Source organism: Acomys russatus, chromosome 14 (genome assembly GCF_903995435.1).
Source record: "Acomys russatus chromosome 14, mAcoRus1.1, whole genome shotgun sequence".
NCBI lineage: Eukaryota > Metazoa > Chordata > Mammalia > Rodentia > Muridae > Acomys > Acomys russatus.
In genome coordinates, this window is record NC_067150.1 from 14,937,582 (window position 1) to 14,951,579 (window position 13,998).

Sequence of the window (13,998 nt, forward strand, 5' to 3'; positions counted from 1 at the left end):
TTTCTATCACTTATACTCTGCTCTTCTCTCTATTACCACCCCCTCTCCCAGCTCTGGCAGTGGTCCTGTCTACTTTCCTGGTTTCTGCAGTTACTCCAGGTAGTGTACTCACACCTGAAGGTCTGGAGCTAGGAGCCTCAGATGAAAGAGAACATGCTTATCTTTCTGGGTCTTGTATACCTCATTCATTCTGATTTTTTTTTTTTTTTTTTTTTTTTTTTTTTTTTTTAGTTCTATCCATTAACCTATAATGTTGATAATTTCATTTCATTTTTCTCTTCACAGCTGAATAATATTACATAAGATAGATGGGCCACAATATAGAGCAGCAATGAAGATGGCTGAGCAAGTATTCGTGGAGTAGGACATCAAGTCTTTTGGGCATATGTCAAGGAGTAGTACAGCTGAGGCATATGGTATGTTTACTTTTGGCTTTTTGAGAATTCTCCATCCTTGAGCCAGGCAGTGGTGGCACATGCATTTAATCCCAGCACTCAGGTAGCAGAGGCAGGTAGATCTCAAGAGTTTGAGGCCAGCCTGGTCTACAGAGCAAGTTTCAGGACAGCCTGGGCTACCCAGAGAAACCTTATCAAAAAAACAAAAACAAAAACAAAAACAAAAAAACAGGGTGCAGGCATTCTCCATTCTGGTTTCCAGAGTGGCTCCACCTGTTGGCAGTCCTACTACCTGTGAAGGAGGACTCTTTTTTCTCCACACCTTTTTTCAGTTATTTGTCAGATGTACAGCAGCACAGATTCTCTACCATCCCGTGCACTTACTCTTTACCCAGTTGATTGTTGCGTTAGCTGTCAGAAGCTTTTTGGTTTTGTCATGTAGGATAACGCCTATGTTTCTTTTCTCCTGGAAGTTCCATTGTTTCAGGTTCCAGGATTAGGTCTTTGATCCATTGGCGTTAGTCTTTGGGCGAGGTGGTAGATACGGCTCTAATTGTATGCTTCTTCATGTGGGCATCCAGTTTTCCTGGTGTCATTTATTGAAGATGCTTTCTTTTATCCAGCTTATATTTTTGGCTTCTTTATCAACTATTTTTTAAAAAAATATTTTCATTTAATTTATGTGTGTTGGTTTGAGGATGTCAGATCTTGGAGTTACAGACAGTTGTTAGCTGCCATGTGGGTGCTGGGAATTGAACCCAGGTCCTTTGGAAGAGCAGGCAGTGCTCTTAACCACTGAGCCATCTCTCCAGCCCTCTTTATCAACTATTAAGTGCCCGAAGTTATTTGTGCTCATGTTTGAATCTTTTCTTTTGTTCCATTGGTCTATTTTTGTGCCAGTACCATATTGTTTTTTTTATAACTGTAGCCCTGTAATATATCTTAAGATCTGGACTGATAGTTCTTTTACTGTTGTTCTTTTTATTTAGGACTGTTTGACTGTCTAGGTTTTTTTGTTTTTTTGTAATTTCATATGAATTTTAAGATAGTTTTTCTCTATTTTTATGAAGAACGAGATGGGAAATCTTCAGTTTAGGGGACAGGATCCTGCTATATAGCTCCAGTTGCCTTGGAACTTGTAGCAATCCTTTTGCCTTAACCTCCCACATGTGCCGATTCTGTGGGCTACCATGCCCAGCTTTGTTCGCTTCTATCATAAACACGTCCACTTTATATGCCAGTCAGCCAGTTGAAAGGATTCTGCCAATTGTCAAGGATGTCTGTATTCTACGTACAGATATAGAAAACAGGGAAGCGGCTGCAGGGCTGGCTTGCTCTTCGGTTAGTCTGTGAGTTAAGACATGATAAGGGAAACCGGAGCCCGACGGTTGAGTGCCTGTCTAGCACGGACAGGACCTAAGTACTGTTTCAACAGAAGCAATAACAACAAAAGCACCAGTCAACTGGAGCACCATAAAATACAAAGTTTACCTGGGAATGGCAGTACTTGAGAGGCAAAAGCAGGAGGGTCTCTGTGAGTTTGGAGCTAGCTTGTTCTACATATCAAATTCTAGGTTAGTTTTAAACAACCAACCAGCCAACCAACAAGCCATATTTAGAAATATTAACTGCAAGCTAATGTTGCATATTTATAATTCTAACATTTGTCAGGTATAGACAAGAGGACTGGGAGTTCAAAGTCATCCTCAGTCTTTTTTTTTTTTTTTTTTTTTCTTTTAATTTAACTTTTTATTGATTCTTTGTGAATTTCATATCATGAACCCTGGTCCCACTCATCTCCTCTTCCCTTCATACCTGCCCTCTTCCTTGCAACCTCCCTCTTCAAAAGAAAAAAAAAAAATCACTGTGGAGGCTATAGTGTGTCACAGTGTGTCCCACAGTGTAGCCTTTTGTCCACACTTGTTGATTTGCAAATGCTCATTGCAATAAGTCACTGGTCTGGTTCAAGGTCTCTCTGGCATCTGCTTCACCATCAGTATTGGATTTTCACTGAGACTTCTCTTAGATGTCCTGTTGTTGTCCTATCTCATGGAGATCCTGCAGCCTTGGACCTGTAGGACCAGCCCCTTCCTGCGCTCCATCAGTTCATAGATGAGGTTAGATATTAGGGTGGGCCAACTCACAGCCCTGGACCTGGGCCTGGGAGGTAGCTGAGTGGTCAGCCCACCAGCTCTCCCACACCCACACCACCAGGGTGAGCTTGCTGGCACTACCCTGGGTACCTCACTCAGTGCCTCAGCCATCAAGGGGAAGAGCCAGCTCTCCCACTCTCGTGCCCTCAGGGCCAGCTTACCCAAGCCCATGCCATCAAGGGCCAGCTCTGTCCTGCTGCTCAGGTGAGGGGGAGGGACAGCTCTCCAACTTTCACACCCGTAGGGCCAGCTTACCAGCAACCCTCACAACCAGGGTCATCTCTAGTGTGATGCCCAGGTTAGATGCAGGGCCTGCTCTCCCAAGTGCTACAGCCTCCCACTCTCATGATCCTGGGGCCAGCTCTCTCAATTGCCGCAGGTGGTGAGGGGTGAGGGTGGGAGAGAGAGCATCTCTCCCTCACCCATGCCACCATACTGCAGACAAGTGGCAGGACCAACCTTCCCATGCTCACACCAACAGGGCCAGCGCACCTGTAACTCCTGAAACCAGGGCCAGCTGTACTGTGCTTCCTGGGCAAGGTGCAGGGGCTTCTCTCCTGAGTACTAACGCTGGTGAGGGTTGGGTCCGGCTCTCTGCTCCCACACCTTCAGGACCAGCTCTCCCAAGATGCCCAGGCAAGGGGTGGGGCCAGTCCTGCACAGCCTTTAGATAGCAACATGGCCCCAGGAGGTAGCCCAGACCATTGCTGTTCTCCTGGCCTTTGGTGGTAATATTCCCCCACTGCAGCACCCACAGACCTAGACATGCCCTTCGTGGCAGCATGGGCCAGAGCCTCACCATGGCCTTAGGCGTCATCACAGGCCACTCACAGCAGGCTGGGTCTCCAGCTCCACTTCTCTTCATTGTGCACACGTCCTTCTGCTTCTCTTTCTCTTCTGTCTCTGCACCACTTACTTGATTATCTTAGTGGCATCTGGAGCCTCTGTGTGTCTGGGATTATTCTCAGGAGTACTATGCCCCACCTGTGCCAGGTAACACCAGGCGGGGGTCTCGGGTGTGGTCTACGTACCTAGGCCTATGTGGCACCTGGTTAGGGAGTCATCTCAGGCTTGCTCCCTGGCTGGGCTGCATAACGGTGGGCTGGGGGTTGTCTCCCATTCTTAGTCTTATAGCAAGTTCAAAGCAAGATTGGGCTACATAAGACTTTGTATCAAAAAATAAATCTTGACTTCACAGAAGCGATCAGTAGTACTTGTAGAGGTCACTAGGCTGACTTCCGATCCTGTTGAGGCATGAATAACAATTACAGGAAACCAGAGCCAGGCATAGATGCATGTGCCTTTCTTTAATCCCAGCACATGGAAAAATGAGGCAGGAGCATCTCTAGTTCTAGTTTTAGAAAACAAAACGTGATAGCAGATCAGAACTTCCGCAACAACTTCCTGCATCCAATCTAAATTCACCACTGTGTAACTACCATTTCAAGACAGTTACTTGTAGTGTCTAGGCCTGTCTTTCTATTATGTCTACTCTGAAGGGTGGGTGGGGTAATTAACTAGGTTTATCTAGGACCAGCAAGATGATTCAGCAGGTAGTGACATTTGCCCAAAGCCAGATGACCTGGGTTTAATCCCCCAAATCCATATGGTGGAAGGAGAGAATCAACTACTTATTCTCTGACCTCCATATGTGCAAGGTGGGCACACCTCTATATATAAAATGTGATTGATTAAAAAAAAAAAAACACTGATGGCCTCGTGTACATATTCGTCTTCAGTAAATGACAGTGTTATTAGTAATACCCCTGTTAGAAGATGCACCGTCTTTAATAGCCTTTGCTTACGTCATATGTGGAGAGTGAGCTCATCTGTAACAACGAACTGTTGCTTCTTGAAGACTGGAAGGAAGAGGCTCCTGATAAACACCACATCGGAGTCTGGAGCTTCACCATCCCTTGAGCTACCTAAGTGAGGGGAGCGTGTGGACAAGTCCACCTGCAGGATGGCAGCTGCTGATGTGTTCCATGGCCAGAACTCGCATTCCTTCTTTGGAGAATCTGTTAGGTCCCCTGAAAAATAATTTCCTATGATCCAGGCCTCAGCAGCCATATAATTCCACTTACCTCACTTTAGGGCAGTTGGTAGACTAGTGAATACTTGTGTTGTTAGTTTTCTGTCCCTGTAATAAAACACCCAGCATTGGAGTTGGGCCTGGGATCAGTTGGTAGGCCAGTTGCCTAGCATGCCCAGAGACCCTGGTTCCATCCAGCACCACATAAGCCAGGTATGGAGTTCACACCTATAATTTCATGACTTGGGAGGGAGAGGCAGGAAGATTTGAAATTCAAGTTTATAGAGCAGGGTGTGGGTGGCATACCTGTTCTATCTAAACTTGTGCTCCTAGCACTTGGGAGACAGAGGTAGGCAGATCTCTGTGGGTTTGAGGCCAGCCTGGTCTACAGAGTGAGTTCCGGAACAGCCAGAGATAAAACAGAGAAAAACCTGTCTCAAAAAAAAAAAAAAAAGAAAAGAAAAGAAATCCAACTTTATTGTTGGCTACATATCAAGCTTGAGACCAGCCTAGATTACATGAGACTGTGTCTCAAAACAAAGAAAAACATGACACCAGCATCTTATAAGGAAAAAAATGTATTGCTCTGTGTTCCAGAGATTTTAATCCAGGTTCACTGGGCCCTGTTTCTGGGCCTGTGGTGAGGCAGAACACCATGGTGGGAAAGGTTCTGTGGAGCGGAGTTGTTCATCACACAGCAGCCAGGAAGCAGAAATAGCAAGAGGAAGAATGCATTAAAAAAATACCATCTTCAGTGCCCTACTTTCTCCACCTAGGCTCCACACCCTCATTTCTGCCACCTCACAATAGCCCAGTAAGTTGTATGTCTATGGTTTAACCAGCTGGTGATAGATCTCTCACGATCCAGTCACCTCCAAAAGGCTCCACCTCTGAACACTGCTTCATTGCCAAGCTGTCAACACATGAATTTGTGAGAACATTTCAGTACCCATCCATAACAGTCTGCATTGTAAGTCAGGCCCCTGGTATGTGTTTGAAAAAGTACCATATACTTCTCATGAGATATGTTACTAGGGAAACATAAAGTGTCACCTCTCGGGCTTGAAGTTGTCTTCCCCATAATTTTCCCGATGGGTAGCATGCTTCACCAGCTTGTTTCCTGGTTCTGGCTAAGACAGGACTGCTCTAGAATCACGTGTTTGTTTATATGGTGAGTTTTCTCAGGTGTGTAGCCTTACGTGGATTTCATATTAGGGCTGTGTAATGGTTAAAGGCAACTCTGGGTTCTCATGTCTTCTGTCTTTTCCAGGAACTCTTTGTAGGGACTCAAACTCCATTCTTGAAGAAAAGATAAAAGTAGAAAAGATGGTGGCTGATTGCTTGACAAACTGTTACCAGGTACGTAGAAATTGTGTCTCACAAGTGACATGCTTTACCCCTACCTGTGGCTATACTTTCAGGGCAGACTTAAGTCCAGAGCGTCTCAAACAGGTAGAAGCCCCCTCAAGAACTGAGCACCTAGCTGAATTTCTGAGAGTGTGGGGTCTCTGCTATGGTTGAGGTCATACCTCAAAATCATCCCAGGATTTCAGTAATTTCTAGTTAATCTTTATACTCCTGATGCCAAATGACATTAGTAATATCCAGTTTAGTTCAGTTGTCATGACAGAAGATAAAGAAGATCTAGTGTTCTTTTCGTGGAGAACTTATCTTTCGTTGTTAAGGTTGTATATGCAGCGTGCTTAGAAGAAGACTTTTAAAAATGGAGAGAAGGCTCTAGGCTGGTTGTGGCAAGGTCAGTTCACCTGTCAGCGGATTATTAGCGGTAGCAAATGACTGGAACAGATCAACACATTGAGTGTAGATGGGGGAGGGGGCATTGAGACCACTAAGCCCTGGGGCGGGCAGTCAAATGGAAGCGCTCAGGTTTCTGTATGGGTATTGGGTGTCACTTCTGCAACTGCAGAGAACATTGGTGCGTATGTTATTGTCGCTCAAACGGTGTGTGTGTGTGTGTGTGTGCGTGTGTGTGTGTGCGTGTGTGTGTGTGTGTGTGTGTGTGTGTGTGTGATTTAGGTCTCAGTAACTTTTGATGATGTGGCTGTGGACTTCACCCAAGAAGAATGGATTTTATTGGATCAAGCTCACAGAGACCTCTACAGAGAGGTGATGCTGGAGAACTACCAGAACCTGGCCTCAGCAGGTAGGACGGCCATCACTCCTTATGGCTTCCTAGGGAGCAGAGGGGTGGGATATCCTGGTGTGCTGCTGAGGGACCAGAATGCAATGGAAAGCAAGAGGCACACAGAGTTTGTCCTAATACCACCTGTATACCACCTAATACCCTGTCTGTGGGAGAGTCAAGAGATTCAAGATTCCCTGTGGATTCCTAAAGCTGTAGGTAGAACTGAACTATATCTACAGTCATAACATTTTGAATAACAACAAAACTTACATGAACTCCTTTCTCACAATTTCACAGCTTGGAGTTTTATGTATTTATATTTTGAGGAACAAGATCTCAAGGAGTTAACCTAGAACTCTTGGCCCTCCTGCCCCACCTGCCAAGAACTGTGATTACAGATATGTGCAACTTCTAGCTGGAGATTTCTTGAAAGTAGATATTAGCATTAGACTAAGAGGTGGCTCCGCAATTAAGAGCACTTGCTGCTCTTGCAAAGGACCCGGGTTTGGTTCCCTGCTCCAGAACAGCAACTCACAGCTGCCTGTAATTCCAATTCCAGAAACTGGCTCCCTCTTCTGGCCTCTGGGGTACTGTATGCAGATAGTGCACATGAAGGCAAACCACTCAAATAAATCAAACTACTAAAGTAGATACTAGCCACCTCAGTGTATAGGATTCCCCTCCACCATTTTCCTTATTGTCTAGAACTTTAAACGTTTCGCTTAAGTGAACTTCTCTTTAACATATCTGAATTACCATCATGACTACTGTTATGTTCTGAAGCCATTAGTAAAACTGAGGGCTACATGAGCATACCTGTTGCTATATTGGTTTTTTTGTTTGTTTTGAGACAGGGTCTCTCTATGTAGCCATGGCTGAAATGGAACTCAGTGTGTAATAAACTGGCCTTGAATTCACAGAAATCCACCTCCCTCAGTTTCCCAAGTGGAAGTACTGGGATTAAAGGCTTGTGCCACCATGCCTGGCAAGTTTTGCTGTATTGCAACAAGGAAGCTATTCAGTTGGAAAAGTGCTAAATGACTAATGAGCAGGTAGCAGATTCAGTGTAGCTATGATAGGCACCAGATGATTTGCATCCAAGGTAGAGCAGAGGTATAATGTGAAATTCTATAATGCTGCTCAAAATGGTGTGCAATTTTATATGAAATTCTTCTGGAAATTTATATTTAATATATTCAGGACAGGGGAAATAATATGTAAATAACCACAGGCAGCAAAACCATGAATATGTGGGGGCTGCTATGCATTTTAATTTTCTGTGGTGGTTACAAAATACTGTACTAGATGAATGCCAATCACCCATTAGAACCATAAATTACTGACTGGACATGGTGGTGCATAGCTCCAACCCCAGCACTTGGGAGGCAGAGACAGATGTGTCTTTGTGAGTTCAAGGCCAGCCTGGTCTACATAGTGAGTTCTAGGGCAGCCAGAGTTACATAGTGAGACCCTGTCTCAAATAAAAAATTTTAATAATAATAATAATAATAGTTGTTATTATGACAATGACGATGATGATGATGATGTTTTTCAAGACAGGGTTTCTCTGTGTAGCCTTGGCTGTCCTAGATTCTCTTTGTAGGCCAGCCTAGCCTCAAAATCACAGCAATCTGCCTGCCTTCCCCCCTGGCCCCCCCGCCCCAGTGCTTAATTTTTTTTTTTTAATTAAATTTGTTGAGTTGGGATGTAGCTTGGTGTTCTATGCAAGAACCTGTGTTTGAGTCCCATCACTACGGGCGGGGGAGGGGATATAAAAATGTAGTCATTCTCTTCCTTTGACATGCTGAATCAAAAACTCAAGAGTACTTATATATGAATTTAACCCAGATGAGCTGATGCTATGTAGCCTACTATTGAAAGTAAAATTATCTTTATCTCATTTTTTTATTTGACTTGAAGTATTAATGTTTTCTTAGAGTGTTTATTTATAATCATTAATCAGAGCATCTCAATTCAGCATTAATTAATCATCAGGAAATAGTAGAGGCAGCATTTGCCTGTCTAACGTCTCTGAAACAATTGCTTTTACTAGAAGCACAGCTTCATGGCCTGCCATAGGGCACACACCTTTAGTCAAAACACTCAGGAGGCAGACAGGCAGCTTTTGGTGAGTTTGAGGACAGTGTGGTCTACATTGGACAGCCAGGACTACATTGTGATATCCTGTCCAAAAAAATAAAGCAAAACAAAACAGAACAAAAAACCAAACAGTTCCTGAATTATACTGAGTTGTATGCTCTTTTGCATGAACTTCCTCCATGAATGCACTCTGCCGTGTGTAAGGATGTGAAGTCATCAAACCCAGTCTGATCTCCTGGTTGGAAGAAGAGGATTTGCACAGAGAAGATCTCCAAGGTGAGTGTTTGTGAAGAGTATGTTTAGAAGTGAAATATGAAATCTTTTAAGGATGGACTTGATGGCTCTAAGTGTGGGCCACGTACCTGGAAAAATATGAAGTCCTCTACTTCTTAGACTCTTCTGCCCTCTCAGATTTCCCTGTAATTTTGTAAAACGACCTATTGTGTTTCATGTTTATTTTCTGTTGTATATTTGTTCAGATCTTTGCTACCTTTCAGCCCAGTGATATAATTTTCTTCAAAGACTCAGTTTGAAATAAAGCATTTAAAACTCATGTCCTTAGTGTAGTCAATTTATTGACCTTGTCAAAATGATCACACTTTTCTTTCTTCCTAACAGGTTCAGTGGGACAGTTAAAAAGCCCTATGGTTTTAAGCTCTGTAATGACTATTTATTTTTCTGTTTATCTTCAGAATGGGAAATGCCACTTGGCACCAAAGAGTCAACATTGCATAAGGATTTTTTGAGGGGACAGACGTCCAGTGGAATACAAACAGTAAGATTGACCAGAGATGTTTGTTATTTCCCTCATTCACAGATGAGTGTGAATTCCGTTATAGGAAACCAAATGGCATGTACCCAGGAGGGGACAGCAGTGGATCTGAGCAGTAATGTGAATATAATGAATGTTGGGATGTCCCAAACCTATCACAAAACCTTCTAAGAGATCCCTCTGCCCAAGATGGCTCAGTGGGGGCTGGAGACATGGCTCAGAGGTTAAAAGTACCACCTGCTCTTCCAAAGGTCCTGAGTTCAATTCCCAGCAACCACATGGTGGCTCACGACCATGTGTAATGAGATCTGGTGCCCTCTTCTGGCCTGCAGGCATGCATGCAGGCAGAACACTGTAAACACAAGAAATAAATAAATCTTTAAAAAAAAAAAAGATGGCTCAGTGGGTAAAGACTCTTGATGCCAAACCTGCCAACTTGAGTTGGAGCCACAGGATTCTCATTGTAGGAGAGAATTGACTCTACCGGTTGTCTTTTTACCTCTACATGACACTGCCTCAAAGATGATTAAATGTAATCTTATTTGTTTATTTCATTTATTTAAGTCAGAGTCTTACTTTTGTAGCCTGGCTGGCCTGCCATTCACTGTGTAGACCAGGAAGACCTCAAACTCAGTGAGATCTGCCTACCTCACTCAGCATAATTAACAAAAAAGAGATCCCATAAGTACATGGCCCAAAATGCATAACTAGATACTAGCTTTTAAGAAAATTTTGTGTATATCTTAATGATTATTCTGAGCTTAAATCAAATGGCAACAACTGTTGCATCACTTAGTTTGAAAGGAAACATGAAAAAAGTTAAACATAGTTTGCCATTTATTCATTTATCAACAGAAGAGAAAGAGCAGTGTTGATACATTATGAGATTAGCCAGGAGACTTCTTACTGACCACACTCAGGAAGGATTGGGAATGTTGTAGAAAGATCAGTACAAACGATAAATACATAAGAGAAGTAATAGCCACCCTCTTAAGAGAAATGTCTTAGAGTCTAGGTCAAAACTTGGGATGATAGAGTCCACCTAAATACACAATCCTACGTATATGTCACTGATTTCTGAGATTCTTAAAATAGTTTCATTAAAATGCTGAGGCAAGACTAGGTGTGATGATGCAAGCCTTTAGTCCGGAATTGAGAGGCAGAGGCAGATGGATCACTGAATTTGAGGCCAGCCTGTCTTACAGAGTGAGTTCTAGAACAGCAAGGGGTCAGATATGGTAGCACACACCTCTAATCCCAGCATACAGAAGGCAAAGGCAGATAGATCTCTATGAGTTTGAAGCCAGCCTGGTGTACACAGAATTTCAGGCCAGCCATGGCTTCATAGTAAAACTCAAAAACAAACAAAACTAATAGGCAGGTGTGGTGGCACACACCTGTAATCCTGGCACTCTATGAGGTAGAGGCAGGTGGATCTTGGTGAGTTTGAGGCCAGCCTGGTCTACAAAGTGAGTCCAGGACAGCCAAGGCTACACAGAGAAGCCCTGTCTCGAAAAACCAAAAAGCAAACTAACAAATCTAAAATTCTGAGGCATCTTTCCAAGATTAGAACTGATGGGTCTGGAGTCTTGCATGTAGTGAAAATGGCAAAAAAAATCATCATCATTTCCCTTAATAAGTCTGAAAAGTTCTCTAACCATAATTCATCCCTTTATCAACAGGGCAGAAGCCATAGTGCACAAGAACTCTGTTACTATATACAGTGCGGAGAAATTTTCAGTGAACATTCATATTTCAAGACACATGTGAAAACTCACAGTACATGGAACACTGGACATTTTACTCAGTCAAATCATGATGCATCTGTTCAAGTGCACACCATAAAAACGTATCCATGTAAGATTTGTGGAAAAGCCTTTGGACGGTCTTCAAATCTTAATAGACACCTACGAAGCCACACTGGAGAAAAACCCTATGAATGTAAGGAATGTGGGAAAGCCTTCACTACCTACTCAAGGCTAGTGGAACATTTTAGAACTCATACTGGAGAGAAACCGTACAAATGTAAGGATTGTGGGAAAGCCTTTGCTAAGCGGTCAGGCCTTATAACACATATATCGACGCACGCTTCAGAGAAACCCTTTGCGTGTAAAGAGTGTGGGAAAGCCTTTGCTTCATCCCCACGCCTTAGTCAGCATGTAAGGATTCACAGTGGAGAGAGACCCTATATATGTAAGGAATGTGGAAGAGCGTTCCTTACTTCCTCATACCTGCGGAACCATGTAGGAAGAACTCACAGTGGAGAGAGACCCTATATATGTGGAGACTGTGGAAAGGACTTCCATTCTTACTCAAATCTCCGTAGACATGTAAGAACTCACAGTGGAGAAAGACCCTATATATGCAAGGAATGTGGAAAAGCCTTCCTTAATTCCTCATACCTACATAACCACATAAGAAAAACGCACAGTGGAGAGATGCCTCATATATGCGGTGAATGTGGGAAAGTCTTCCATGCTTCCTCATACCTGCGTAGACACTTAAGAACTCACAGTGGAGAGAGACCATGTATATGTAAGGAATGTGGCAAAGCCTTCCTCAACTCCTCATACTTACGCAAGCATCTAGCCATCCATAGTAGAGACAAACCCTATGAGTGTAGAGAATGTGGGAAGGCCTACCGTAGGTACAATCTGCTACATGAGCACTTAAAAACTCACATGGTAGAAAAGCCATTTGAATGTGATGTATGTGGAAAATCCTTTCAGTATTTCTCATACCTTACTAAACACACTCGTATTCACACTGGAACGAAACCCTATAAGTGTAAGTACTGTGGGAAAGATTTCACTACTTCCTCCAGCCGAGCTGAACATATCCGAACTCACACTGGCGAGAGGCCCTATGAGTGTACGGAATGTGATAAAACCTTCACTTCATCCTCTAACCTCATTCACCATGTAAAAATCCACACTAGAGAGAAACCTTTCGTTGAGAAGGCAGGGAAGCCTACAGTAGAGGTGACCTACTGACTGAGCACTAGTAACTCACGGTGAACAGAGTTGCTTCAGCTCGGAGGAATGCCAAAACCCTTACTCCCTCATATCTTGACTTCATCATACTGGAACTTACACTGTTCAGAAACAAAGACTGTGGAACAGCCCCCAGTTATGACAGTTTACTCTGAAAACATGAAAAGAACCTACACTCAAGAGGCCCTGCAAATCTAAGGAAAGAAACAGTAAAGCCCTCACTATTTCCTAGGAGCTTACTAACTGTGTGAGACGTCACAATGAAGGGAAATACGTTGATGTAAGATGTACAGAAGGTTGTAGTTCTGCTAAGTATTTTTAATTCACTTGTCCCAACAGCTGAGAAAACTTTATGAAGGTAAGGAATGCTAGAAAGTCACATGAACTTAATCCTCGGTGTTTAGTAAAAATTATAATTCACACCCAAGAGAAAGTAACTATGTGGACATTTTGTCTGTGTGCCCTGAAGTGTGGTATGCTGGCAGCAATAAGGCCTGTGGGATGGGATGGTTTATTTTGAACCTTTGTTATCTGTCTTGATATTCCTAGAGTGATATGTTTTCTTTCCTTCAAACAACACCATTTCATTTTGGTTGCTACAATTTCTGGGTAGCAATCTGGTGATATGAAGACTTTTACAATATAAACGTTATTTTAGTGTAGTGTAGAGTCTCTAGTTGGCTTATTATACCGTTAAACGTGGTATCCTATAGTAGCTTACAGCAGCTAAGATTCATAATACATTTCTAACAGTCGATAAAATGTCTTATTCCTCTGTCACAACTTTAGATAAAGTGACATAAATAAATAAGCAAGCAAACTATCAAAATCCCTTCCACAAACACATTAAGCTATGAATCCATAAATGCTTCTGTCATTGATAAAGTCAGAGCCCCCATGATCCAGATACCTCTCCCATCCTACACAGAACACTACAGCCCTAGGGTCCAAGCCTTCAGTACATGAGCTTTTGGGGTCCACTTCAGATTCAAATCATACTACAATGCCTCCCGGGTTCCTCAAGATTCCAAATAACTTGATATTTGGTAATTCCTCAAGATTACAAATAACTTGAATGCTTGGGGGCATGTGTGTTATAATCATTTTAAATTCCTGGTTGTTTGCTATTCTGTGTGAACAGAGTGGAGTGGGATAGGCTTACCTGGCACAGTGCACACGTGGCGATCAGAAGATAATTTACAGGAGTCTGTCCCCGCCTTTCACCACGTGGGTCCCAGGAATGAAACTCAGGTTGTTAGGCATGGCTTGGCAAGCCAGGTAACCGGACTGGAGGGACAGCCCGTGCTTAAGAACACTTGGAACTGTTTCAGAGGAGCACATTTAGTTCCCAGCACTCACACTGAAGTGTTCACAGCTGCCTGTTCTCCAAGATATCACACCTCCTCT

General features: G+C 43.1%; 1 protein-coding gene across 2 annotated transcripts; it reads left to right on the forward strand.

The window, feature by feature from the left end:
* Positions 1–281: 281 nt before the first annotated feature.
* LOC127198151 (zinc finger protein OZF-like) lies at positions 282–12,604 on the forward strand. 2 transcript variants are annotated; one of them, XM_051155953.1, is made up of 6 exons: positions 282–416; positions 5,851–5,939; positions 6,618–6,744; positions 9,031–9,102; positions 9,519–9,601; positions 11,281–12,604. In XM_051155953.1, the coding sequence occupies exons 1-6, from the start codon at positions 386–388 to the stop codon at positions 12,589–12,591; spliced, it is 1,713 nt and encodes a 570-aa protein (XP_051011910.1). In that variant the 5' UTR covers positions 282–385; the 3' UTR covers positions 12,592–12,604. The 2 variants fall into 2 exon arrangements, with proteins under 2 accessions (XP_051011910.1, XP_051011909.1); XM_051155952.1 differs by lacking the exon at positions 282–416 and having other exon boundaries at positions 5,669–5,939.
* Positions 12,605–13,998: the final 1,394 nt, after the last annotated feature.